Source organism: Littorina saxatilis, linkage group LG10 (genome assembly GCF_037325665.1).
Source record: "Littorina saxatilis isolate snail1 linkage group LG10, US_GU_Lsax_2.0, whole genome shotgun sequence".
NCBI classification, from domain to species: Eukaryota; Metazoa; Mollusca; class Gastropoda; order Littorinimorpha; family Littorinidae; genus Littorina; species Littorina saxatilis.
In genome coordinates this window covers 17,571,641-17,596,640 of record NC_090254.1, presented here as the reverse complement: position 1 = coordinate 17,596,640, position 25,000 = coordinate 17,571,641, and the positions used below count along the sequence as shown (strand labels likewise).

Genomic DNA, 25,000 nt, shown 5'->3' with positions numbered 1-25,000 from the left:
GAACGTTCGGCCCTGAGTGTATCTACACGTGTAACAACTGTCAGAACGGAGCAGTGTGCACAGAGGACAGGAAAGGATGTATCTGTAACACTGGCTGGCAGGGCACGCTCTGTGACATGCCCTGTGATGAGGTAACGTTTTGTGTTTTATCGATAACTTTCTTCTCTCTGAACCTGTCCTTTATCCCTATGACTGAAACTAAAACTTCCCCCACAGTCAGAGTATGACTGCCTAAATGGCGGGGGTAGAAACCGCCATACACATAAAAGCCTACGTGTGTACATAATAGTTGCTGTCCACAAACGCAGGAGAAGAAGAAAAACTCATTCTGATACAGTGGTACATGTAATGTGAGGCCCTTCAGTGAGAGGACACCTTCCAATAAGAAAAACGAAGTCCATTTCTCATGGCATTGACACCTGCAGTGCACAGACATTCATGCCTCGATCAGATCTCAACTGTATCCTGTCATCGTGTATGAAAAATTATGTTTGTTTGCCTGTAACTGTTTGTTAATGTCACGGGGGATAACCGGTCAAAGGCCGAACAGAAGCCGAAGGCCGCTCATGACACGTGTGAAGGCAAGTTTTGTCTGTTTTCTAGGTATTGTTTGATTTATGTCGGGATTTAAGGTAAGCTACTGATTCAGCGATGACTAAATTTGTTTCTCGATGCATAAAAAGTCAGGGAGCGATTGATATTTGCCCGTAAATAGCCTTCAAAGCTGAAAATGTCCGCGATCGAGCACCGGAAATGGCTGTTCGATGGGTTTTGCAAGTAGAAATGTGCTTTATTTAACCAAATCAGCTCGTATTTGGTGTGGATACGGGATTCTAGAGGACGAAGGAGTCATAAGAGGTGCAAAGAAGTGCTATTTGGGGGTAGAATAAATCTTCCGAGACAGTAGACAAGAGAAGGTCATATTTGAGAGATGCGCGTAGGCCGATTGTCTTTCCAACAAGCGAATGATACAGCAGATTAATCATTCGTTTTGACCAGAAACCTAGTCTCTAGTTTTTATGAATGAGTTTTTTAATTAAAACAATCACGAGAACTCTCTCGCTTAGCCTAATGGCTGTTCGATGGGTTTCGCAAGTAGAAATGTGCTTTATTTCACCAAATCAGCTCGTATTTGACATCGGTTTGGTATATATATATATTTTCTAATCCTACCGTACCGCGAACTGGATAGCAGACGCGGCACGACTGTTGCACCACACTTTGAAGTAATCCCACACTTTGAAGTAAATTACTTCAAAGTGTGGGGATGTGCCCCACACTTTGAAGTAAACCCATTTTTTACTTCAAAGTGTGGGGGATCTTCCCACACTTTGAAGTAACTTACTTCAAAGCGTGGGACTTTTGCATCGCCTGTTTGAGCCTGATGGTTTTTGTCAAAAAAAATGGCAAAGTCTTTTGGATGAGTGAACAGAAAAAGTGAGCGAGCCAAGAAACATAGTGATGTTTGTTATCAGGCTTTAAGCAATGTCCCATTGTTGAGTGTGACGAAAACTCGTGGTGACGATTTTAAAACATGTTGGGTCACGCATGGTCCAATCTTACATGGTCCAATCTTACATGGTCCAACCTTACATGGTCCAATCTTACATGGTCCAATCTTACATGGTCCAATCTTACATGGTCCAACCTTACATGGTCCAATCTTACATGGTCCAATCTTGCATGGTCCAACCTTACATGGTCCAACCTTGCATGGTCCAACCTTGCATGGTCCAACCTTGCATGATCCAACCTTACATGGTCCAATCTTACATGGTCCAATCTTACATGGTCCAATATAACATGGTCCAACCTTACATGGTCCAACCTTACATGGTCCAATCTTACATGGTCCAATATTACATGGTCCAACCTTACATGGTCCAACCTTACATGGTCCAATCTTACATGGTCCAATCTTACATGGTCCAATCTTACATGGTCCAATAATATATATATATGGACCATGTAAGATTGGACCATGTAAGGTTGGACCATGTAAGGTTGGACCATGTAAGGTTGGACCATGTAAGATTGGACCATGCGTGACCCAACATGTTTTAAAATCGTCACCACGAGTTTTCGTCACACTCAACAATGGGACATAGCTTAAAGCCTGATAACAAACATCACTATGTTTCTTGGCTAGCTCACCTTTTCTGTTCACTCATCCAAAAGACTTTGCCATTTTTTTGGACAAAATCATCAGGCTCAAACAGGCGATGCAAAAGTCCCACGCTTTGAAGTAAGTTACTTCAAAGTGTGGGAAGATCCCCCCACACTTTGAAGTAAAAACTGAGTTTACTTCAAAGTGTGGGAAGATCCCCCCACACTTTGAAGTAAAAAATGGGTTTACTTCAAAGTGTGGGGCACATCCCCACACTTTGAAGTAATTTACTTCAAAGTGTGGGATTACTTCAAAGTGTGGTGCAACAGTCGTGCCGCGTCTGCTATCCAGTTCGCGGTAGGATTAGAAAATATATATATATATACCAAACCGATGTCAAATACGAGCTGATTTGGTGAAATAAAGCACATTTCTACTTGCGAAACCCATCGAACAGCCATTAGGCTAAGCGAGAGAGTTCTCGTGATTGTTTTAATTAAAAAACTCATTCATAAAAACTAGAGACTAGGTTTCTGGTCAAAACGAATGATTAATCTGCTGTATCATTCGCTTGTCGGAAAGACAATCGGCCTACGCGCATCTCTCAAATATGACCTTCTCTTGTCTACTGTCTCGGAAGATTTATTCTACTCCCAAATAGCACTTCTTTGCACCTCTTATGACTCCTTCGTCCTCTAGAATCCCGTATCCACACCAAATACGAGCTGATTTGGTTAAATAAAGCACATTTCTACTTGCAAAACCCATCGAACAGCCATTTCCGGTGCTCGATCGCGGACATTTTCAGCTTTGAAGGCTATTTACGGGCAAATATCAATCGCTCCCTGACTTTTTATGCATCAAGAAACAAATTTAGTCATCGCTGAATCAGTAGCTTACCTTAAATCCCGACATAAATCAAACAATACCTAGAAAACAGACAAAACTTGCCTTCACACGTGTCATGAGCGGCCTTCGGCTTCTGTTCGGCCTTTGACCGGTTATCCCCCGTGTAATGTGGAACATGGCAGAATTTTCATCCACTTAAGCTGTAGTTTAATTTCTATTGACATAATATGCCTTTTTGATCCAAAGCTTGGTGTCATGTCCAACTTGTTAACCCTCTACCAGCATAAAATACAAAGCTATTGGAAAGTGCACTGGCTGTTGCTTGTTGTCTTCAGTCCTTCTTTTCCCTTCCATTCGAGTGGATGTTGTGCAAAATGGATTCTTTGTAGCATAGCAGAAGTTCGTTGTTATTGTTTTTGTGAGAGTTGCTTCATTTCTAAAGAGCTTGTTTACTACATGTACTAAATGCCAATATTTTGTATATCATCGAACGCTGAAGAAGAAAAAGAACTACATGTATTAGTGCCAATGTTTTTCTCTCCCAGGGTACGTACGGTGAAGCATGCAACAGCGTGTGCACAGGCACCTGTCAGAACGGCGGTACCTGCCACCACGTCACAGGTGCATGCGTCTGCCCGCCCGGTGTCAAGGGAGAATTCTGCGAAGACGGATGTCCCCCAGGTTACTACGGCGAGGCGTGCGACAAGGTCTGTCGCCAGCGCTGTGCTTCTGGGTACTGCAACCGCATGTTTGGGACGTGCGAGTGTCGCTCTGGCTGGTTCGGACCCTCCTGTAACCTGCCCTGTCCCAAGTTCACCTGGGGCTCCAACTGCATGCAGCAGTGCACCTGTGTCACCAAGAACTCCAAGGGCTGTGACCCCGAGGTGAGTGTTAATCTTTTTTGTTTATCTTTAAGCTGAAGCTTTACGCCTGACAGCAAAGCCATTAGGGGCATGTGAGATGGGAAATCCTGGCTTTGTTTAAAAAAAAATTTAATTAAAAATGCTGAGGTGGGGTGGGGGTGGGGTGGTGAATGAAGACAGCTGGCTGTCGGCGGCTAGAGGAGATCTGCATATGGCTAGGGACCTGGCTGGGTCAGTGGTCTGCTTAAAACTGGGGAAAAAAAGAGTTAAGATAACGTGAAAAGAAAAGCCATCAGTGGAAGACGTAACTGCATGCAGTGGAACGCTTTTGGTGTTTTTTTGGTGCTGTTTGCGGCTAATTTCGAATCAGACTTTTTCGCTTGTGTGGTTTGCTCTCCAGTTGGCTGCTAGAAGGAAATTCAGTTCCTAAAGGGTTTATCTAGGCAGTGAATTGCCTTTGAATAATCTTGTTCCAGGCAATAACAGTTCTCTTGAAAGAAGGTCCCAGCTTTGCTAAACGTGTCACCTTTTACAGCAGACTTGAATAAACTTTAAACTTGCTATCATTATTTTCATGTACTTTTGATGCAGTAGCGAAGAGACTTCGGTTTTTTTTTAAATAGCTTTTTACAAGAACTTATAATGACATTAGGGAACGGTATTATAACATCATGCTATTTTCATCCTTCAGACAGGAAAGTGCGAGTGTAAGGCTGGTTACCGCAACGAGCGGTGCCAGCACGAGTGTCCGGATGGTCTCTTTGGCAAGGGCTGTAGTCGGCGCTGTAGCTGTCCCAAGGAAAGCAAGTGCAGTCACGAGAGTGGCTACTGTCTGCGTGACTGCCCGGCTGGCCGGACAGGTCCGCGCTGCAACGAAGGTCAGTTTGGGCTGGTGGTAATGGTTGGTGCTGTCTTGGGGTCAAGATGTAGGGGAAAGAACTTAGGAGTCATGTTTTAATGATGGGGGTCTTTTGGTCAGTAAATGAGCTACTGGTAAAAGTCTGGATATTTTGGTTTATAAGTCAAAGTTGGATGGAGGTGGTAATAAGGGAGGGGGGGCTTTTGGGGAGGTTGTTTGGGGAAGGAAGGTATTGGAGCAGAAAAAGATTTAAGTTCACAGATAAAATGATTAATTAAGGATACAATTTGTTTGTTTGTTAGGACTGTTTTGTTTGTTTGTTGTGAAGTTGAAGCTAATGCTTCTATATTTTTTGTTATCAATAGCTTCCTGGAATTTAAGTTTTGGATATCAAATTTGAATCTAGGTTCTTAAGTTTTATATTTCAGATTTGAATTTAGATTGTGTAATTCAATCATTTCTTTGATGAATCACTGTGACTCTTGGAAAGACCGACTAGGAAAGGACCATAGAATTAGGTCTCTGTTTGATCTATTGAAAAGGTGTGCACCCTGTAAAGATCTGTGATTGAATGTACACTTTTGAGCTGATTTTGTTAGCAAGCGTCTGACTGGCTTATATTATATACACCAATTTTGTTGCTCTTAGTATTTTAATGAAAGTGTCTGCTTTTTCAGTTGCTGTTTATGTACAAGTAAACTTGCTCAGCAGGCACTGAAATCTGTGACAATTGAAACAGTACCTTAAATCGCTATCTCTCAAAAGTATACTGATCAAGCTACTGCATGTATTTCGGTGTCAGAAGTGAAAATTAATCTTCAGTAACTGAATGAGCAGAAACATTGACTTGGATGTGTGATTCATTTATGAAAACACAATTGTCACAGATTTTGGTGTTCATATAGATTGAATTGATTATTTCAGTTTTGCTTTTTATCATTGCAGTGTTAATGATGGTTTGATTTTTGTTCTTAGATTTACTTATTTAGCAAATGCAGAGTGGTTTGTTGTTCAAGGAATGAGATGATTATTTTTTAGTCCTAGAATAAGTGAAATCAGACAGGTGTATACTGTCCAAGTATACATTATTGACCAAGAATTGTCTGAAAGAAAAGGAGCTGAAATTTTGTGTATTTTTATGTGTTCATTGTGGCTTTGCATGTGATACTTTATCAGTGGGACTCAATTGGGCAAACATACTAAGAGTTCATAATAATTGCTTTATATTAGCTCAACTGAACTTCAAGTATCACAAAAACTATAATGAAATCAAGAAAACAGGTGAAAAATGTAATGTTAATATCAAGAAAGATAATTACTCACCATGACAAAAGCGACACAGCTGTCTAATGTACTACTTGTGAGTCTTATTGAGACTTTAAAAAAAAAAAACGGTTTAAATGATAATTATGGCATTTTGCAGTCCCACTGTCAATGTATTGCACCACACTCGCCCCACCTTCCTACTCCTCCCTCCCTCTCCTCCCTCCCTCTCCTCCCTCCCTCTCCTCCCTCCCTCTCCTCTCTCCCAACATATCATAATTTCATTCAACACCAATTTTGTTCTGTATCTCATCATCCCCTCCTCTTTCCCTCCTTGGTTGCCTGCTTACAGCATGCCCGCACCGCAAGTTCGGCAAAAACTGTCAGCGCAAATGTAGGTGTCATGGCAACGCTTGTGACGGCGAGACGGGCAAGTGTATCTGTGAGGCGGGACGCATGGGAAAGCGTTGTAAAAAGAGTGAGTTTTGACAGTGATAAGTCGCTCAAAGACTTGGGTCATATTTGCTGAAGACTTTTAATTATCTTTTTTAAGGCTGTCACAATGTTTTAGGGTGTAACATGGTGCCAAAGTCTTCACAATGACTTCACAAAGTCTTCACAAAGTCTTCACAATGACTTCACAAAGTCTTCACAATGACTTCAAAATACAGTGGAAACCCCCTTTTTAAACCTGAGAATAGGAGAAAATCCAGTTTTTTGTTTGTTTGTTTGCTTAACGCCCAGCCGACCACGAAGGGCCATATCAGGGCGGTGCTGCTTTGACATATAACGTGCGCCATACACAAGACAGAAGTCGCAGCACAGGCTTCATGTCTCACCCAGTCACATTATTCAGACACCGGACCAACCAGTCCTAGCACTAACCCCATAATGCCAGACGCCAGGCGGAGCAGCCACTAGATTGCCAATTTTAAAGTCTTATGTATGACCCGGTCGGGGTTCGAACCCACGACCTCCCGATCACGGGGCGGACGCCTTACCACTAGGCCAACCGTGCCGGTCAAAAAAATCCAGTCTTAAAGAGAGGTAAATTTACAGACCTTTTATGACAAGAAAATCTGAGATCACTTGGTCTTGAAACGGAGGGAAGCTTAAATTGAGGGATCTTAAAAAGAGGAGTTCCACTGTACTTGGTTTAACTTAGTTAAACACAGCAGCACTTTTCTGTAGGATGGCCAGATCTCCTGATTCTGAGGTAAGACGTAGCTTGTTGAACCGTTGATCATTTCCTTCTCAGCAATTCTCACTGCTGCATCAAAAAGCAGAGAAATTACTCAGGTGAAACCAGGAGAAACCAAAATGTTTCCAAGAGACAAAGGTTCAGGTGAAAATGTAAGGCTAAAGAAAAATATATGTTGGTATTAGGGTAACCCGACCAAACCTTCAACTATTTTTTCATTTCTCAAAAAAAATCCAAAAAGAACAACCTCTGGCACATTTTGCAAACTATACCAAGACTAAAAATCAAAGAATTTTTTTTTTTTTTTAAAGCCGACCTACCGACCCTATTTTTTGGGGGTCATGTTACCCTAAACAAACATATATTTTTGTTTGGCCTGAGCAATTAACTGAAAGTGATATTTACCAGACTGAGGTCTCGACTTGGTGGACATTTAGCACTGCAGAGGTGAGTTCTTCTGAACAACAACAGATATTTTCTGTTATTTTTTTCTTCTTGCTGCATGTGCACTGAATAGATACCATTAATTAATCAACATCTGCCATTTCTGTTGTAGACATGTATAACACTAGATTGATTTTTGGTTATGTTGTCATTTATGTTTTTCACCTCAAAATGTATTTATTTGTTAACTGCATTCATTGGTCCTCTGTAAGTTTACGTTTTCATGTAATAGTCAGTGTAAGTGGCTTTTGCCCTATGCATTGAGAGTTAAAGTTTCTGTTCTGACAATTAAGTGTCTGTAACATGGTGTGCACCTGTGTAAATGTTCCCCGTCAGTTTCTGTTGGTTTTACCTTCATTGTTGTATTTACTTTCTCAATCCTTTTGGCTTTCCATGTATGAGTAATTTAAATGTGCTTTCCAGTAAATGGTGTCCCACTGCCGTTTCCAACTCATTGATCCTAATTTTGGCAGCCTAACTAAAGGCACAGTAAGCTTCCAGTAAACCATCACAGAGCTGTCATGCTTTTACACACAGTACAAACACCCTTTCGTTTAAACACTCACCGCTTGAGAACATCAAAGGTGCCCTATGTAAAGAGCAAGCAATTTTCAAAGAATTTATTTCGTGGACCCTCTGATCGGCAAATCAGGCGCCTCGTTTTGGCGTTAGAACTAACTTTTAAAATTGAAATAAGAAATTGACAGTTTGTTACACAAACATTCTTAAATTATAAAAGAATTCTTTTTTCATCAAGACAAGATCAGTACAATTCGAAGTTTTAAAAGTTTGAAAAAAGAAAAGCCCGGAAACGTGTCACGCAAAACGTCTGTCTCGATCGTAGCAGACGACAGTTTTGCCTAAGCCGGCGCCAGTTTTTCTGAACTGTCAACCGCCACCGTTCTACATCGCAGCCGTTTGTTCCGTTTTAGATTCAGAGGTACAGAATAACGTGCTATTGCAAATAAGCTTACAGCGAGTCGCATTGAAATCACAAACTGACGACTAAATTGTGGAAAAAAGGAAACTGGATCACACAGGTTCACAATGGCTCAGAGGTAAGATAAACCACGCAAAAATAAATTCTTTGAAAATTGTTCGCTCTTTAGGGAGGGCACCTAGGATGTTCTCAAGCAGTGAGTGTTTAAATGAAAGGGTGTTTGTGCTGTGTGTAAAATCAATCAATCAATCAATCAATGAGTCTTATATCGCGCATATTCCGTGGGTACAGTTCTAGGCGCTCTGCAGTGATGCCGTGTGAGATGAAATTTTATACGGCCAGTAGATTGCAGCCATTTCGGCGCATATTAATTTTTCACGGCCTATTATTCCAAGTCACACGGGTATAGGTAGACAATTATTAACTGTGCCTAAGCAATTTTGCCAGGAAAGACCCTTTTGTCAATCGTGGGATCTTTAACGTGCACACCCAATGTAGTGTACACGGGGGGAGGGTTCGGACACCGAAGAGAGTCTGCACACAAAGTTGACTCTGTGAAATAAATTTCCGCCGAATCTGGGATCGAACTCACGCTGACAGCGGCCAACTGAATACAAATCCAGCGCGCTACCAACTGAGCTATATCCCCGCCCCTATAAAAGCCTGACTGTATCTGTGATGGTTTACGGGAGGCTTACTGTGCCTTTAAGTAAATGGACAATCAGATCTGCAGGAAAAATCTGAGGGAATGACAATGAAATGAGCATGTAAGGATACGACTTTTAGTTCTGAACAGGGAGGCCTATTTTGTTGTGCGAAGTGTTTTCACAATGAACACGCGCACAGTAGCGTCAACGTTTCATGTAACCTTGTGAAAATATCTTCTCTTTCACATCATGTGACTAATAATTAATTGCTGTGTGATTGTAAAACAGCGTGCCCAGAGGGCAGTTGGGGAATCAACTGTGCCAACAAGTGTACCTGTGAAAATGGTGCCAGTTGCGATATAATGTCGGGAGAGTGCGTCTGCCGTGACGGCTGGTACGGCCCCCACTGTAGAGAAGGTGAGGGGCAAAACAATGTGTGGTGTATAATATACTTGCTGCATTTCTGTTCCACTTTCCTGTTATGATATGATGTATGCATAGTATGACACTCACTCACATAGACTGAACACTGTGAAGGCGTGCATAGTAATGATTACACTGTATTGTAGATACGACTATTGTCCGAGTGACCGATTCACTGATGACTGACTGATTGGCTGGCTGACTGGCTGGTTGACTTACTGACTTACTGGATGGCTAGTTGGTTGGTTGGTTGGTAAGTTGATTTTACGGATTGATGACCAATGAATTGATTTCTTTTTGTTTGGTGTCCTTCAAGAGTTTGAGCCTGCATTTGCCAGAAGGAGAACCCATATTACACTCTGTTTGCTGCTGCACTAAGTATATTCACAATTTATTCTATACACTCTTTGTTTGTGTTTTTGACAGCTTGCCCAGAGGGACGTTTCGGGACGCAGTGTATGCTGCGGTGCATGTGTGAAAACAACGCCCACTGTGATCCAGTCGATGGCAGATGTGTGTGCAAGGAGGGGTGGACTGGTCAGATCTGTGACAGAGGTCAGTGTGTGTGAGTGTCTGTCTGTCTGACATGTCTGTCTCTCACTGTTTCTCTCACTCTCTCTCTCTCTCTCTCTCTCTCTCTCTCTCTCTCTCTCTCTCTCTCTCTCTCTCTCTCTCTCTCTCTCTCTCTCTCTCTCTCTCTCTCTCTCTCTCTCTCTCTCTCTGTGAACAAAACTTGAGTACAAAAAGTACATTACATTGTACATGTATCAGTAGGGGAAAAAAACCCACTGAGAAATAGTAATGACCAGTGGAACCACAACTGCATGAAACATTTAACTCCCTTGTAAGACCAACGTTCTGCATATTTTGAGACAGAATAGCCCAGCCTGTCACACAAACCATTTCCAGTGCATCTTTTACCTAACGAGGAGAGCGTTTTGTTTTAAACAGATAGGTTTAGTAGTCATTTGCACTTTTTACACAAGAAAGGCACAGAGATGCCGCATACATATTTTTTTAAGAAAGAATACAAAAACAGTATGGTAACCCAATGCTGGTCATACATGTATCCTCTGTGTCCTTCTTCTTCTTCTTCTTCTGCGTTCGTGGGTTGAAACTCCCACGTACACTCGTGTTTTTTGCACGAGTGGAATTTTACGTGTATGACCGGTTTTTAACCCCGCCATTTAGGCAGCTATACGCCGTTTTCGGAGGAAGCATGCTGGGTATTTCCGTGTTTCTATAACCCACCGAACTCTGACATGGATTACAGGATCTTTTTCGTGCGCACTTGGTCTTGTGCTTGCGTGTACACACGGGGGGTGTTCGGACACCGAGGAGAGTCTGCACACAAAGGTGACTCTGAGAAATAAATCTCTCGCCGAACGTGGGGACGAACTCACGCTGACAGCGGCCAACTGGATACAAGTCCAGCGCGCTACCGACTGAGCTACATCCCTGCCCTCTCTGTGTCCTAATAGTGAAAACTGCATCAGCATCTCATGCATGTTATTCAAAAACAATCTAATCTTTGGTATTTATACAGGACAAAAAAAAGGCTCCATCTTATCTCAGTTTTGTGTATTTGTCCCTCCGTTAACCTCCATCCTTAATGGACTCAAGCTGGTAGCGAAGCATCATTCAGTTGGTAGAGCACTGGACTTGTGATCGAAAGGTCGCAGGTTCGAATTGGGGCCGGGACGGACACAGGTCAACTTTATGTGCAGACCCAGAGACGGAAGCCATGTCCCACCCCCGTGTCATCACAATGGCACGTAAAAGACCTTGGTCATTCTGCCATAAGTGCAGGTGGCTGAATACACCTAGACACGCAGACACCTGGGTAGCGCGACTCCGTTGCTGCTAGCTTTCCACTGGGAGGAAGCGACCCGAATTTCCCAGCGATGGGACAATAAAGTAATGAAAATGAAAAAAAGAAAGAAAAAAAAATGAAAAAAAATTTTGTTGTTTGTTTTTCACACAGCCTGCCCACCTTTGATGTACGGAGAGAACTGCGTCAACCGCTGCAACTGTCTGAACAGTGCCGAGTGTGACCCGGAGACTGGAGAATGTCTGTGCTCACCAGGATGGAGGGGAGCTAACTGCGATCAGAGTAAGTGCATGTAATGGATTGTCTACCCTTCATTGTTAAAAGTTTCATTTTGACTAACCTGTTAAAGTATCAAGAAGTTAGTAGCAGCTGTGCGTTTAACAAAATGAGTATTGAACTGTGTAAGAGTAGAACCAAACAAAGAACAGAACACCTTAATAAAACATAAATTGTCCTTCTGGCATAAATGATCATGTGTACCTGAGCAGAACTGTCAAGGCTTTTACGTGTGGCACAACTACAGGTAACAATCCATGTATCCAAGTAGGAGAATGCTGATACAGTGAACTAAAATGAAATGTATACTAACGTAGGCAGACCAAACAAAATAATAGAGGCAAATGTCACAGACCAAGATTCTAAAATAGTCCACAGATGTAAGGATCTGAATCATGATGTGCACTAAAATGATCCAAATGTCATGTCAGTTTTGGTTTAAACAATTTATTCAGAAAATTACAAATAACAATACCGCACACAATCAATTTAATAAATGGAGCACTGAGCAAGCAAAGCTTATACACGTACACAGGCTCTTTAAAAGCTCTATAATATCCGATTTGTCATATGTGACCCTCCACCACGGAATGAGTCGCATGTCACCATTGCATGATTTTCATATTTTTACATTTTCCTAACAAGTTTTTTTATGCTCTATCCAGTGGTGAAAACCGTTTTAGAAAAGAGCGAAAACTGTTTGAGTTATAAGCCTGTGACTAAGGTGACCCTCACACTGTTGTCAGACACTCCCCGGACTTATATTAAGCCTAGCGCAGAACCGTGCGAGGTGACATGCGACTCATTTCATGGTGGAGGGTCACATATGTTAGTTGTCAAGAGTGAAACTGTCTTCAGACTGTTGTCCAACATGAGAAGTGTAAGCATGTGCCATGTTTTTGTTTTCTTCTCTTCTTTTCGATCGCTCGGACATGTTTTTGTTTTGAGATGAGTCATTTGAGCGCATTCTGTTGTGTTTCAGAGTGTGAGCAAGGGAAGTATGGACCAGGCTGCAGCCGAGCGTGTCGCTGTCAGAACGGAGCGGAGTGTGATCATATCAGTGGGGCCTGTACTTGCTCTTCTGGCTGGAGAGGCATGCACTGTGAAAAGGTCAGTACAAAATTGCTAAGAGAGAATACCGTGGTTACCCTGAAATGTATGCTATTGTAGGCAGACCAAACAAAATATTAGAGGCAAATGTCAAGAGATAAGATTCTAAAATCGCCAAAAGAAGTTAGGATATATACATCAGTTAACAACCTCATCTCACAGCTAGTCACAAATGTCAGTGCAAGGAATTGTAAGTGAAAGACAAGTGGCTCCCATGAAAAGCAACATCAGGGTAGGTTGAGTTTTACATTCGGACTTTAGCTTTATTGAGAAGTCCTTGCACTTTTTCTTGACGACTTACCCTAACCTTATCCCAATCATAACATCCTGAATTTACCACATTTTCGTATTGTTGCCAAAAGCTTGTTGACTATTCTTTGTAATTTTATTTTAGGCTTGCCCAGAGGGTTTCCACGGAGTGGAATGCCAGAGCATCTGCAACTGCGGCTCAGGATCGACCTGCGACCATGAAACAGGGATGTGCACTTGCCCGCCGGGCCAGATGGGCAGCCTGTGTGAAAACACCTGTCCTGTGGGCAACTGGGGCAAGGACTGTTCGCTCATCTGCGACTGCGAGAACAATGCTGACTGCGACGCTGTCAGAGGATCCTGCGTCTGTCGCCCTGGCTTCCGCGGAGCCAAATGTGAAGAAAGTATGTGGTAGATCTGAGGGAGAAGCGTGTTGTAGATCTGAGGGAGAAGCGTGTTGTAGATCTGAGGGAGAAGCGTGTTGTAGATCTGAGGGAGAAGCGTGTTGTAGATCTGAGGGAGAAGCGTGTTGTAGATATGAGGGAGAAGCGTGTTGTAGATCTGAGGGAGAAGCGTGTTGTAGATATGAGGGAGAAGCGTGTTGTAGATCTGAGGGAGAAGCGTGTTGTAGATCTGAGGGAGAAGCGTGTTGTAGATATGAGGGAGAAGCGTGTTGTAGATATGAGGGAGAAGCGTGTTGTAGATATGAGGGAGAAGCGTGTTGTAGATCTGAGGGAAAAGCGTGTTGTACATCTGAGGGAGAAGCGTGTTGTAGATATGAGGGAGAAGCGTGTTGTAGATCTGAGGGAGAAGCGTGTTGTAGATCTGAGGGAGAAGCGTGTTGTAGATCTGAGGGAGAAGCGTGTTGTAGATCTGAGGGAAAAGCGTGTTGTAGATCTGAGGGAGAAGCGTGTTGTAGATCTGAGGGAGAAGCGTGTTGTAGATCTGAGGGAGAAGCGTGTTGTAGATCTGAGGGAAAAACGTGTTGTAGATCTGAGGGAGAAGCGTGTTGTAGATCTGAGGGAAAAGCGTGTTGTAGATCTGAGGGAAAAGCGTGTTGTAGATCTGAGGGAGAAGCGTGTTGTAGATATGAAGGAAAAGTGTAGCAAAGTAGGTCTGAAGGAAAAAGTTATTAACATTGAGCCATTGATAGTCTAATACACTCAGCATAATAATGTTGGCTGAAATTGCAAATCACGATGAAAACAAATGTCTTCACAAACAATCATCTGCGATAAAAAAAAAACCAATCATTCATTTTCATTTTCATTTTTTTCATTTCATTTTCATTACTGAGGGAAATTCGGGTCGCTTCCATCGCTGGGAAATTCGGGTCGCTTCCTCCCAGTGGAAAGCTAGCAGCAACGGAGTCGCGCTACCCAGGACTGGTATTCAAGAAAGCTCTTTAGCGCCACTTGGCCGCATGGTGGCGCTGTTTGAGCTGTAAGTCGCGCTAATCGGCATTCACGAAAGCCCGTTGTGACCCGCAAAAGTCACGTGACGCCTTCACAGTTACAGGACCTACCCCTCCGTCTCTACAATCGCTAACACCGTGTTATCTTCGTGATTCAAGATGGCGGCCTTCATGATGTTGGAATATGCCGAGAGAAGAAATCTGAGAAGAAACCGTATTTTCCGGGATCGCATTCATCCTTTGGATAAATATGACGATGTAGATTTGTACAGAAAGTTTTAGTGTGTTGTTTTTTTCGTCTCTCTTACCTTTGTTTTTTTAAGCGTGGAGCATCCTTCTTCATATTTTTTTTTTAAATCAAATGTTTACATGTTTAAGTTATCAAACTTTATCAATAAATTAATATCCTGGTAACCAAAAAAACAAAAACCCATTCCTGCCTAAAAAAAATTTTTTAAATCAATTTGCTATTATATTATAACGTACTCTTTTGCACATGAAGAAAATAAACAAAAATAAACAAATGCCAAAGAGTAAAAAAAAAAACGGACAGATGGTGATTTGAACTCGACTCAATCACGCATCAGGCGAATGTGAGAGCCGTTCGGCCACAGAATCAGTTGATGAAAATGGACACTGTAATGCATTAAAGAAGACACTAGCACGTTTTCACCACAAGCCGGTATGATCGAGCATCGGTTGAAATCTTTCGCGAGCGGTATCTCGTATTTGTCCGCGTTTCGCTGTCAGTCCAGTTAGCACTTCGCTTCCTCTTCCCCTCCATCTCTTCCTCGTGTGCCTACGCTTTCGCTTGTCCGATGGATGTTACGTACATGTCGACTGAAGTAAATGTAATGCACACGTGTTCGTTCGCGCAATAAAAGCAATGCAGGCGGATAAGACCTACTGCACGTGCGCACTGAACAGGAAGTGAGGGAAACCCCGTGGTTTATAAATAGACAACCTTGTTAGCTAACAGCGTTCGGAGGGGGACTCGTGAATGCCAGTTAAAATCGGAAGTTAAAGCGTAGTAGCTAAAACGGCTTCAGAATCTGAAACCACCTCAAATTCTTTTTCTTCTTGAATACCACTCCAGGTGTCTGCGTGTTTAGGTGTATTCAGCCACCTGCACTTATGGCAGACTGACCAAGGTCTTTTACGTGCCATTGTGGTGACACGGGGGTGGGACATGGCTTCCGTCTCTGGGTCTGCACATAAAGTTGACCCGTGTCCGTCCCGGCCCGGATTCGAACCTGCGACCTTCCGATCACAAGTCCAATGCTCTACCAACTGAGTCCTGCCCTAAGTGTCACTGTATCAACTATATAGAACAGTGCTAGGTATTTGTTAAAGCCTGTTTATTTAAGGGTGCCAAAAAGTCATCAACGGTGACAAGGCATACAATAATGTTTACAATTGATATTGAAGCAAGTTTGAACACATAGTTACATATGTCAGATGTGACTAATTGACACGGGAAAGGAAAGTGTTGATTTAATGACCTTTCTTTCCTGTTTCAGAGTGTCCCCCAGGAACATACGGTGCTGGGTGTCTGTACCGCTGTTTCTGCATGCATGAAGGAACATGCAACCATGTGGATGGTACCTGTAACTGCTCTAATGGCTGGATGGGCCAAGCCTGTGAAAATGGTGAGAAATTCTTTGCTCTTTTTCAGCATGTGCCAAATGATTCTGAAAGGTTGGACTTTACTGTTTGAGTCTCAACAAATGATTACCATCCTGAAGAAGTCAGCGATAGGCTGCCGAAAATTTGATGGAGAATTTACCCAAACCACTTTCTGTTGTGTTTTCTTGTTGTTTAAAGGCATATGTACTCGATGACTATACACGCTAATTGCTTTACCAACAGCTGGAGACATGCTAAATTAAGTTCCCTGCAAAATATTGTGGTCTAGGACCCCTTCAATGTTGAGATATGTTCATTTTCATTTTGATCTGGATCGTCCTATTTATAGATTTGGCAACACATGTAACGTTGATGCAAGGGAGCTAACACCGCGGCTTTGTTGACATCCTCACTTTTTCAGAGGCTAGAACAAGCTGTAATGCATGTATTATGGTCCGCGCATGGTGACGTATCGTCATTATATGGTCTTATGGTGCGTTTGACATCGATTATGGGCAAACTACACTTTGTAAACACGGGAGCGCGTACATATGCCTTTAAAATGATATGTGACGAGTTTCTCATGAAATCGGCGTATGGCTGCCTAAATGGGTGGTGAGTAAAAACATACATGTAAAAACCCACGTGCAAAAAATACAAGTGTAGGTTGGAGTTTCAGCACAGAAGAAGAAAAAGCTGTGATGAGAGAAGACACATGGGGTCAGCCAAATGTGTCCTTACTTTGCAGGTGTCCTTGTGTGACAGGTAGAATTGGGTAAAGTTCACAGGCTAAAGGACCACAGGTGTTCTTTACTGAGAGGTGTCCGATCTCATGGAAGGGGTATCATAGTGTAGGTACCACTGTTCTTGAAATGGTGTAGGAATGAGCGAAAAAGAGACCAAGAGAGAAAGAGAGTGTGAGTATGCCTCTGCCAGTGTGTGTGTGTGCACAAGTGTGTGTTTGTGTGCGTGTGTGTGTGTGTGCGTGTGTGTGGTTTCATCAAGACATATACCATGAGTAAGGAGGTGTATTATATTTTATGCATGTGTTTTTGCACGGGCCTGTCTCCGAATTCATCTTATACAATTATAGCATGAGAATAAAGTATGAACAGCAATGCAAATTTAGTACAGTCACTCACTCACTGTTGACTGGCTGTTTTTCAGGCTGTCACAGCGGGCGATGGGGACCTAACTGTGAGAGCGATTGTGACTGTGTGCATGCCCAGTCTTGCAACGTCAACACTGGAGAGTGCAAGTGTGACGCTGGTTACCTTGGAAACCGCTGTGACCGTAGTAAGTTTGGGGGATTCTTTGGCACTATAGGTTCACTGCTGGCAAGGGAAATACATTATTAGGACACAAGACACAGAGATATAAGGTTTTATTCGGGCATGTGAGATTTTACCATACCTTGCTCATTGAATTTGTTCCTGTGGTACCAGTCAAAAACGGCAATGAACGTAAAAACCTGCTCATGCAAAACACGAGTGTATGTGGGAGTCGTATCCCATGAACAAAGGAAAAGAAGATGTACCTGATTTGCTTTAAGTTTTTCAAAGCTCTCCATTTTATGCTGTACCGTGATGAATTTTCTTAAATTGTATGTCTTATAAATAAAATGAACTGTTATTGTGCAGCATGCCCTGATGGTACTTTCGGCAAGGGCTGCAAGCAGAGGTGTATGTGTGCTAACAACGCTACATGTGATATTCAGGATGGAAAATGCTCTTGTGGCGATGGGTGGATTGGGGACACTTGTCAAACATGTACGTAACTTATTCAGTGTCTCAGTCCTTTTTTGGTCTATTTTCTGACATGTGTTTTTTTCTCTCTTTCCTTCAGTTGTTTTTGTCTCCCACTTGCTCTCTCTCTATCTCTCTCTCCTCCCTCTTGTTCTCCTTCTCTCTTCCTCTCTCTCTCCCTCTCTAGCTCTTTCTCTCTCTATTTTTATGGTGCTAGTCGGTCTGTCTCGCTCTGTTTTTTCTCTGGACTTACCATTATTTTCTTGTTTCTAAATACTGTTATTGTCTGATATATTTTTTCAGCATGCGAATTTGGACAGTATGGTAATAGGTGCAAGGAAAAGTGCAACTGCACTGTTGGCTACCCTTGTTACCATGTCAACGGCCAGTGCGAGTGTCCTCCAGGTCTCACAGGCAGTTCTTGTGAAAATCGTAAGTACATGTGCACTGTACTTGTGAAAGAAACATGCTGTTATGGCCATTTTTTTAGAAAAGTGTTTTTATTTCAGTGCAAGGGGAAGTTATATTCGCAATTAATGCTGTGATTTTAAATCTTTGATCACATATGCTGTCTCTGTCAAAAACATAAAGTTCTTTGGAATCAGTCGGACAACTAACAGCACATGTGTGAGTACTGTTTCGAACGGAACAATTTTGCTTTTGTTGTCAGAACTTGTTGCAATAGATGATGTCAAAGAAGCATCATTGAGTGACATGTACTTGCTTTAGATGCAAAGCTTACACATAGCGTTGTGGCCAATAAGTTCTCCAGTGCTGTACCAATTAGTCAGTATTTCTGTTTGATACTAATTCAACAAAAATATAAAACTTCACACAAATGTTATCACTGATATATATATTTACAACTAATGCAGTCCAGTTGGCAGAACTGGCTAATTTTGTTTGGTATTTGTATTGTATTGTATTGTATGGGGAGATTTATATAGCGCTTGACGTTCTCTAAGCGCTTTACATATTAATTTCTGCCGTGTGAGATGGAATTTTTTACACAATATATCGCACATTCACATCGGCCAGCAAACCTCAAGCCTATTAGGGCGAGCATTCACCTTTCGCGGCCTTTATTCCAAGTACATTAATTATTACTGTTTTTTGAATGTGTTGAAAGTGTGTGACTGCTTTGATTTGCTTAACTGTAGCTCAGCAGTATATTAATTATGACTAACAGTATATTGATTATAACTAACAGTATATAGATAACATGCAAGTAGAGAATTTCATTCGAACATGTATTGTATGCATTGAACACATACATTTTCACCCTCTCTCAGCCTTCACACGCACACACATACGCACACACTCATGTGCATGCTATTACACACACACACACACCCCCCTGCACGGACGCACGCACGCACACACACACATACACTCATACACACGCACACACACACTCATACACACGCACACACATACGCACACACTCATGCGCAAGCATGCACACATGCATGCTAACACACACACACACACACACCCCTGCACGGACGCACTCATGCACACAATACAATACAATACAATACAATACAATAACTTTATTAATCTCTAAAAGAGAAATTACATTGCTGAGCGTTTGTGTCCGTAATAATAACATACATAAAACATTCAAAATAAACATTTGTTCTTTGTCCTGAGAAAATATAGCACATTGGTTATCACATAAGAAAATATATTAAAAATAAATTAACATGCATTCACCATCAACAATGCACAAAAGAAAGTCAGCACCTTGCCGGTTATCACATATTGTCTAAGAGAGTAGAATGCAAAACAAAATCAACAATACACACACACATACACTCATACACACTCATTCACACACACACACACACACACACACACACACACACACACACACACACACACACACAAATAAATACACACACACTCACAAACTCACACAATACAGAGGTCAAGAAGCACTACTACATGTAGCCAAGGTGTGTACCTGTAGATTTGACGTCACTGGTACGTTTTGAAGACGTTTGGCCCAGGTACACACAACCGGTAGATCCTGGAAAGCGTGGGATGTAAAAGCTGCACTTGATGACATTAAAATGTGCACTTGATGATGCTGCACATACACATTCTGATAAAAAAAACTTTGTCTGGGCCTCTCTGACCTTTCCCACACACACAGCATAAGTAGAATGTTTGTATGCTTGCTTGCTTGCTTGCTTCTGTAGAATGCCCGGCAGGAACATTCGGTCCAGACTGTCGGGGTGTGTGTGAGTGCAACAAAAATGCCGTCTGTCATCCTGTCACGGGAGAGTGTGTCTGCAAGCCCGGCTGGAGGGGGAAAAACTGCAACCGCAGAGGTAAATATGATGTACACATATGTCTGCATCTATTTCTAACATAGTTTTAATTTTGTGTTACAAAAATCTAAACAACAAAGTGACTGTGGCAAGATGAACAAAGTTAAAAAGAAAGGATTACTGTACTCACCGATACAAGAACGACACAGGACGATACGAATTTTCGTTTATGAAAGCTTCATCAGGAAAAACAAGAACACTAAAGACAACAAAAAGCAGACGCAACAGGGTTTCGTTCCGTGTTGCGACGTCTGCTTTTTTGTTGTCTTTTGTGTTCTTGTTTTTCCTGATGAAGCTTTCATAAGCAAAAATTCATATTGTCATGTGTTGTTCTTGTATCGGTGAGTACAGTAATCCTTTGTTTTTTAACATTTGTGTTACAAAGTTTCTTTAGCAAACTAGAATGTGAACAAAAAAAACCACCCGAAAGAAACAGAAAGCAGGGTGCTTTGTACAGCTCAGACCAGGAAGAGCATAGGTTGAAGTGGTTTACAGTGGAACCCCCCTTTTAAGACCCCCAATTTAAGACTTCCTCCTTTTTGAATCAAGACCTTGTCTTTTCAGATTTTGTGATTATAAGCACTGTAAATGGAGCTCCATTTTAAGACCTGATATTGTCAGATTGTTGATGGTACTAGAAGAGGGGATCCACTGTATCAGCAAAGCAGGACAACCAAGCCAGTGGATGAAATTCTTGATGAAGACTGACGTACATGTGTTTTAGCATGGTCCTTCCCGCTCCCCACCCAAACCCCTGACCCTCTATACCTCCTGCCCAGATCCCGCACGGAATTATAATGTTTGATCCAAACTTGCCATGCTCTTAAAACAGTGTTGCTAACTCTGTGGCTGTTGCATTCGCTGACCATTTCATTGTTTGTGGGCTAAGAATTAAATTTGATGTGTATTGTAACTGAAAGATCAGTCCTAGATTCGGATGCCCCAGTCTTTTTGACGGGAAGGTTGGAGTCACTTTGCAAATTGCTTCCTGCAAACCTCATGCAACCATACTGGCAACCATTTTGTGTGAAGTTTCCCTTCTTTCTTCTTAACTCATTGTCTCCCAGGTACGGATATATCCGTACCCACTCATATGGCTCTATCTGATCAGGTACGGATATGTCCGCTCAGACTGTTAGCTTCAGTCGCTTCCTGTAACGTCCATCTAACGCCTGCATTCCAGCGTGTTGATACACAGTTACTACAATTCTGAGTGACCTGCTGCAGCACAGCTGGTCTCACCTAAAAAAAGCTTGGTCAACATATGTGGGGTAGAAAATGTTAACCCTTTCGCTGCCAATCAAAACTTCCTGACTGCCAGGGAATATTGGAGTTCGGGGTGTAATAATTCACAAAAAATTCTAGCTCCAAACTGGCAGTAGGTAGAAAAGTAAAACCTATGTTATTTTTAAAAGAAATTCAACCAAGAATCTGTTTTTAGTATCTAATCATGGAAATAATGCACAAGTGCAGGACGGGTATACCCGTCCTAAGGCAGTCAAGGGGTTAAAGGCACAGTTTCCTTCTTGCGTAAAGTTGGGCTCACTGTCTCAGATCTAGTTGAGGCTTTCACATGGGATATCACCATCCCTCCAGTTGGTCACGTTCCTTCTTCTTCTTCTTCTTCTGCGTTCGTGCGCTGAAACTCCCACGTACACTTGTGTTTTTGCACGAGTGCAATTTTACGTGTATGACCGTTTTTACCCCGCCACTTAGGCAGCCATACGCCGCTTTCGGAGGAAGCATGCTGGGTATTTTCGTGTTTCTGTAACCCACCGAACTCTGACATGGATTACAGGATCTTTTCCGTGCGCACTTGGTCTTGTGCTTGCGTGTACACACGAAGGGGGTTAAGTCACAAGCAGGTCTGCACATAAGTTGACCTGGGAGATCGGAAAAATCTCCACACTTAACCCACCAGGCGGCCGCGGCCGGGATTCGAACCCTCGAACTTCCGATTAAGAGGCCGACGTCTTACCACCCCACCACAGCGCCCGTCGGGTCACGTTCCACCCCCCGCGGGTTAGGGGGAAGAATTTACCCCATGCTCCCTAGCATGTCGTAAGAGGCGACTAACGGTTCTGTTTCTCCTTTTAACCTTGTTAAGTGTTTCTTGTATAGAATTATAGTCAATGTTTGTAAAGATTTTAGTCAAGCAGTATGTAAGAAATGTTAAGTCCTTTGTACTGGAAACTTGCATTCTCCCAGTAAGGTCATATATTGTACTACGTTGCAAGCCCCTGGAGCAATTTTTTGATTATAGTGCTTTTGTGAACAAGAAACAATTAACAAGTGGCCCTATCCCATCTCCCCCCTTTCCCAGTCGCGATATAACCTTGAACGGTTGAAAACGACGTTAAACACCAAATAAAGAAAGAAAGGGTCACGTTCCAAAGGTGAACAGCCTGGGTGGTCTCTGCGCACAGTGGCAAGTTGTGTCAGAATTAATTCTTTTATTACTCAAATAATAATTCTACCGCACCACAGCAAGCAGTCAGAGTGTTGATTTTTTGTATGTGACCAAATTGAGGGATGGTCTTATCCCATGTAAAAGCCTGCCCAGGTCTGTGGTGGCTGCACAGCTAAGATGGTTTACACAGGAATGTTTAGACATCAAAGCATGATACAAAAATATGTCAAAGGTTTTCTTAAAATGTCTTTAAGTTTGGAGGTGTCTTCAGAGGTTGTCTTTCAAATGTGTGGAAGTTTAGAGGGGTCTTGCTTTTTATGAAGGTTGTAATATGCCATGCCTTTATGCAGCTTGGTTTGGCATGAATGCTGTTGGCTTCTTAAAAGAAACTTTTTTTCTCTCATTCAGATGCTTAAGCCAGAATCATGGAAGAAAGACACCCTTGTAAAATCATGCACCTGTATCATATTATATTACATAATGTAACAGTTGGCAAGAGAAACGCACAGAGACAAATGAAAATGAATGCAATAGTTGCACTTGTGGACAGCCTTTACCAGAAATAGGTGACCTTTTTCTATAAAAGTAGTTCGGAAATATACAGAAGTAGATCAAATGCACAATCATATGATTATTAGACATGGTATTGTAGTTTTTCTGCCCTTTACAGTGTAATAAATAAATACAAGATATAAATAGATGTAAGGATAAATGTGATGCTGCCTTTCTGCTGACCATATACTAGTTTGAGGCCTAAATTCATGAAAAACGAAGTATGTATATTCTATGTTAACATTTTTGAGTTGAGCTACAGAGAAAATGGCTTCAAACACTTTAACAAGAAGGGCGGACAGGGCTACGAAAGGCAGCATGACATTTAATCTTACATAAGTGTTGGAGTATGTGTGTGCCCATAACACTAACGCCATTGCTTTGCGACTGCTTGCATTTCTGCTTCTTTCTGGCATGCAGCCCGACGCCAAAAGTATAGGAATGGTAGACACAGAGGCGGCAAGGGTCGCAAACCCCAGAAGGATAACCAAGCTCCCCAGGCCTTGCAGGAGCTAGAAGCAGGTAATTGATTAGTTATGTCCACGATGACAGCCATCGTCAGATGTGGAGGGGTAGCGGTAATGATGAACATAATATTAGTTCTCTGCAGGTCATCATCAGAAGAAGACAGGTAAATGCTTGAGATTAAAGCTTGACGTGCTTGCATCACAGTTATTGTGCTTTGTGAAAAGGTCACCTGCAGGCTTATTTTACAGGTGAATACAGGTGCAATGTTATTGCAGGTACCTGCAGTATGATGATGAAATTGTCATGTCTGTTCAACGTTTGTGTGACTGCAATTATAAAGCTTGTGAAATGTAATGAAAGTACATGTATATAACTGATGAAAATGAAGGTGTTTTTAACCAATGTACTGCAGTACTGTTACTCTTGTCCTCTTGAATTGGTGTTCCTTGCTAATGTATGTTGTGTTCTCATGTTCATTTTATTTTTACTTTTCCCTTTTACAAATAGCACGCACGTTTCTGTGTCCATGGTTTCTTCCTCTTGTTTTGTGTGTCCGACATGTGTTCTTGATAAGTAGGACTGATGCTTTTGGTGTTACTTTCTACCACAGTGTGGTCAGTTGCTATGGTTACGGTAATCGGTTTTACTTTACACCATTTTTTTCCTTTCAGTAATCAGATCAAAAGACATTTGTTACTTCACACTATTGAAATTCATCTTCCACTAAAAAATACAAATGAACAAAAATAGTCATCATAAACATGTCTAACTTCTAACCTCTCTTTGTCATAAGGATGTTAAACATCTTTTTTGTTCAACTATGGTGAAGTTAAAGAAATATGAACTCTGCAAGTTTTTGTTTCTGTTTGTGCCAGAATATATATGGCTGTACGCTAGATCATAACTATGTTGTCTTTCAACTTTCAAGTCTGTTGGCAGTCAACTTTTGATGTGATGTGTCTGGTGTTTTTGAGTGTGATTTCTTGATGTTGTTGATTGTTTATTTAGTGATTTGATGTTTTGGGATTGTATTTATTTGCGTTATTGCGTTTGTTGTTGTTTTTTTTCTCTCTGTATTTTGTGTATTCTTTGGTATCAGGTGTATCTGTTTTATTTGTATAATATATTTTGTAATTTATTGTCAGCATTCTGTTGTTTTCTGTCATTTTGTTCAGATGAGTTACAGTCTGATGCAGCAATAGATTCAGGGTCGGGGGTAGCAGGTAAACACATTTAAAAATCAGCCTGAAAAATGCCTGAATTAACTCTCAGAGTGCCAACAATCTAATTCGCATGATAATACTTAATGCTTGAAAGATTGAGCATGAACTGCAAGATTGAAGCTCATTATAGTTATAGTCGTAGCAAGAAATTTATTATATGGCTT

General features: G+C 41.8%; 1 protein-coding gene across 14 annotated transcripts in view; it reads left to right on the top strand.

The window, feature by feature from the left end:
* Nucleotides 1–25,000, top strand: part of LOC138978305 (multiple epidermal growth factor-like domains protein 6) — a 285,073-nt gene that overhangs the window by 229,477 nt on the left and 30,596 nt on the right. For 7 of the 14 annotated variants that reach the window (XM_070350998.1, XM_070350995.1, XM_070350994.1 and 4 more), the window contains 16 exons: nt 1–131; nt 3,502–3,840; nt 4,511–4,697; nt 6,294–6,419; nt 9,462–9,590; nt 10,023–10,151; nt 11,581–11,709; nt 12,686–12,813; nt 13,208–13,466; nt 15,997–16,125; nt 17,270–17,398; nt 17,743–17,871; nt 18,151–18,279; nt 20,052–20,183; nt 23,566–23,667; nt 24,789–24,836. The exon at nt 1–131 is cut by the window's left edge and continues 12 nt beyond it. In XM_070350998.1, coding sequence (XP_070207099.1) covers nt 1–131; nt 3,502–3,840; nt 4,511–4,697; nt 6,294–6,419; nt 9,462–9,590; nt 10,023–10,151; nt 11,581–11,709; nt 12,686–12,813; nt 13,208–13,466; nt 15,997–16,125; nt 17,270–17,398; nt 17,743–17,871; nt 18,151–18,279; nt 20,052–20,183; nt 23,566–23,667; nt 24,789–24,836 — 2,355 coding nt within the window. The remainder of the gene's footprint in view (nt 132–3,501; nt 3,841–4,510; nt 4,698–6,293; nt 6,420–9,461; nt 9,591–10,022; nt 10,152–11,580; nt 11,710–12,685; nt 12,814–13,207; nt 13,467–15,996; nt 16,126–17,269; nt 17,399–17,742; nt 17,872–18,150; nt 18,280–20,051; nt 20,184–23,565; nt 23,668–24,788; nt 24,837–25,000) is intronic. The other 7 variants (XM_070350992.1, XM_070350990.1, XM_070350989.1 and 4 more) reach the window with 4 other exon arrangements.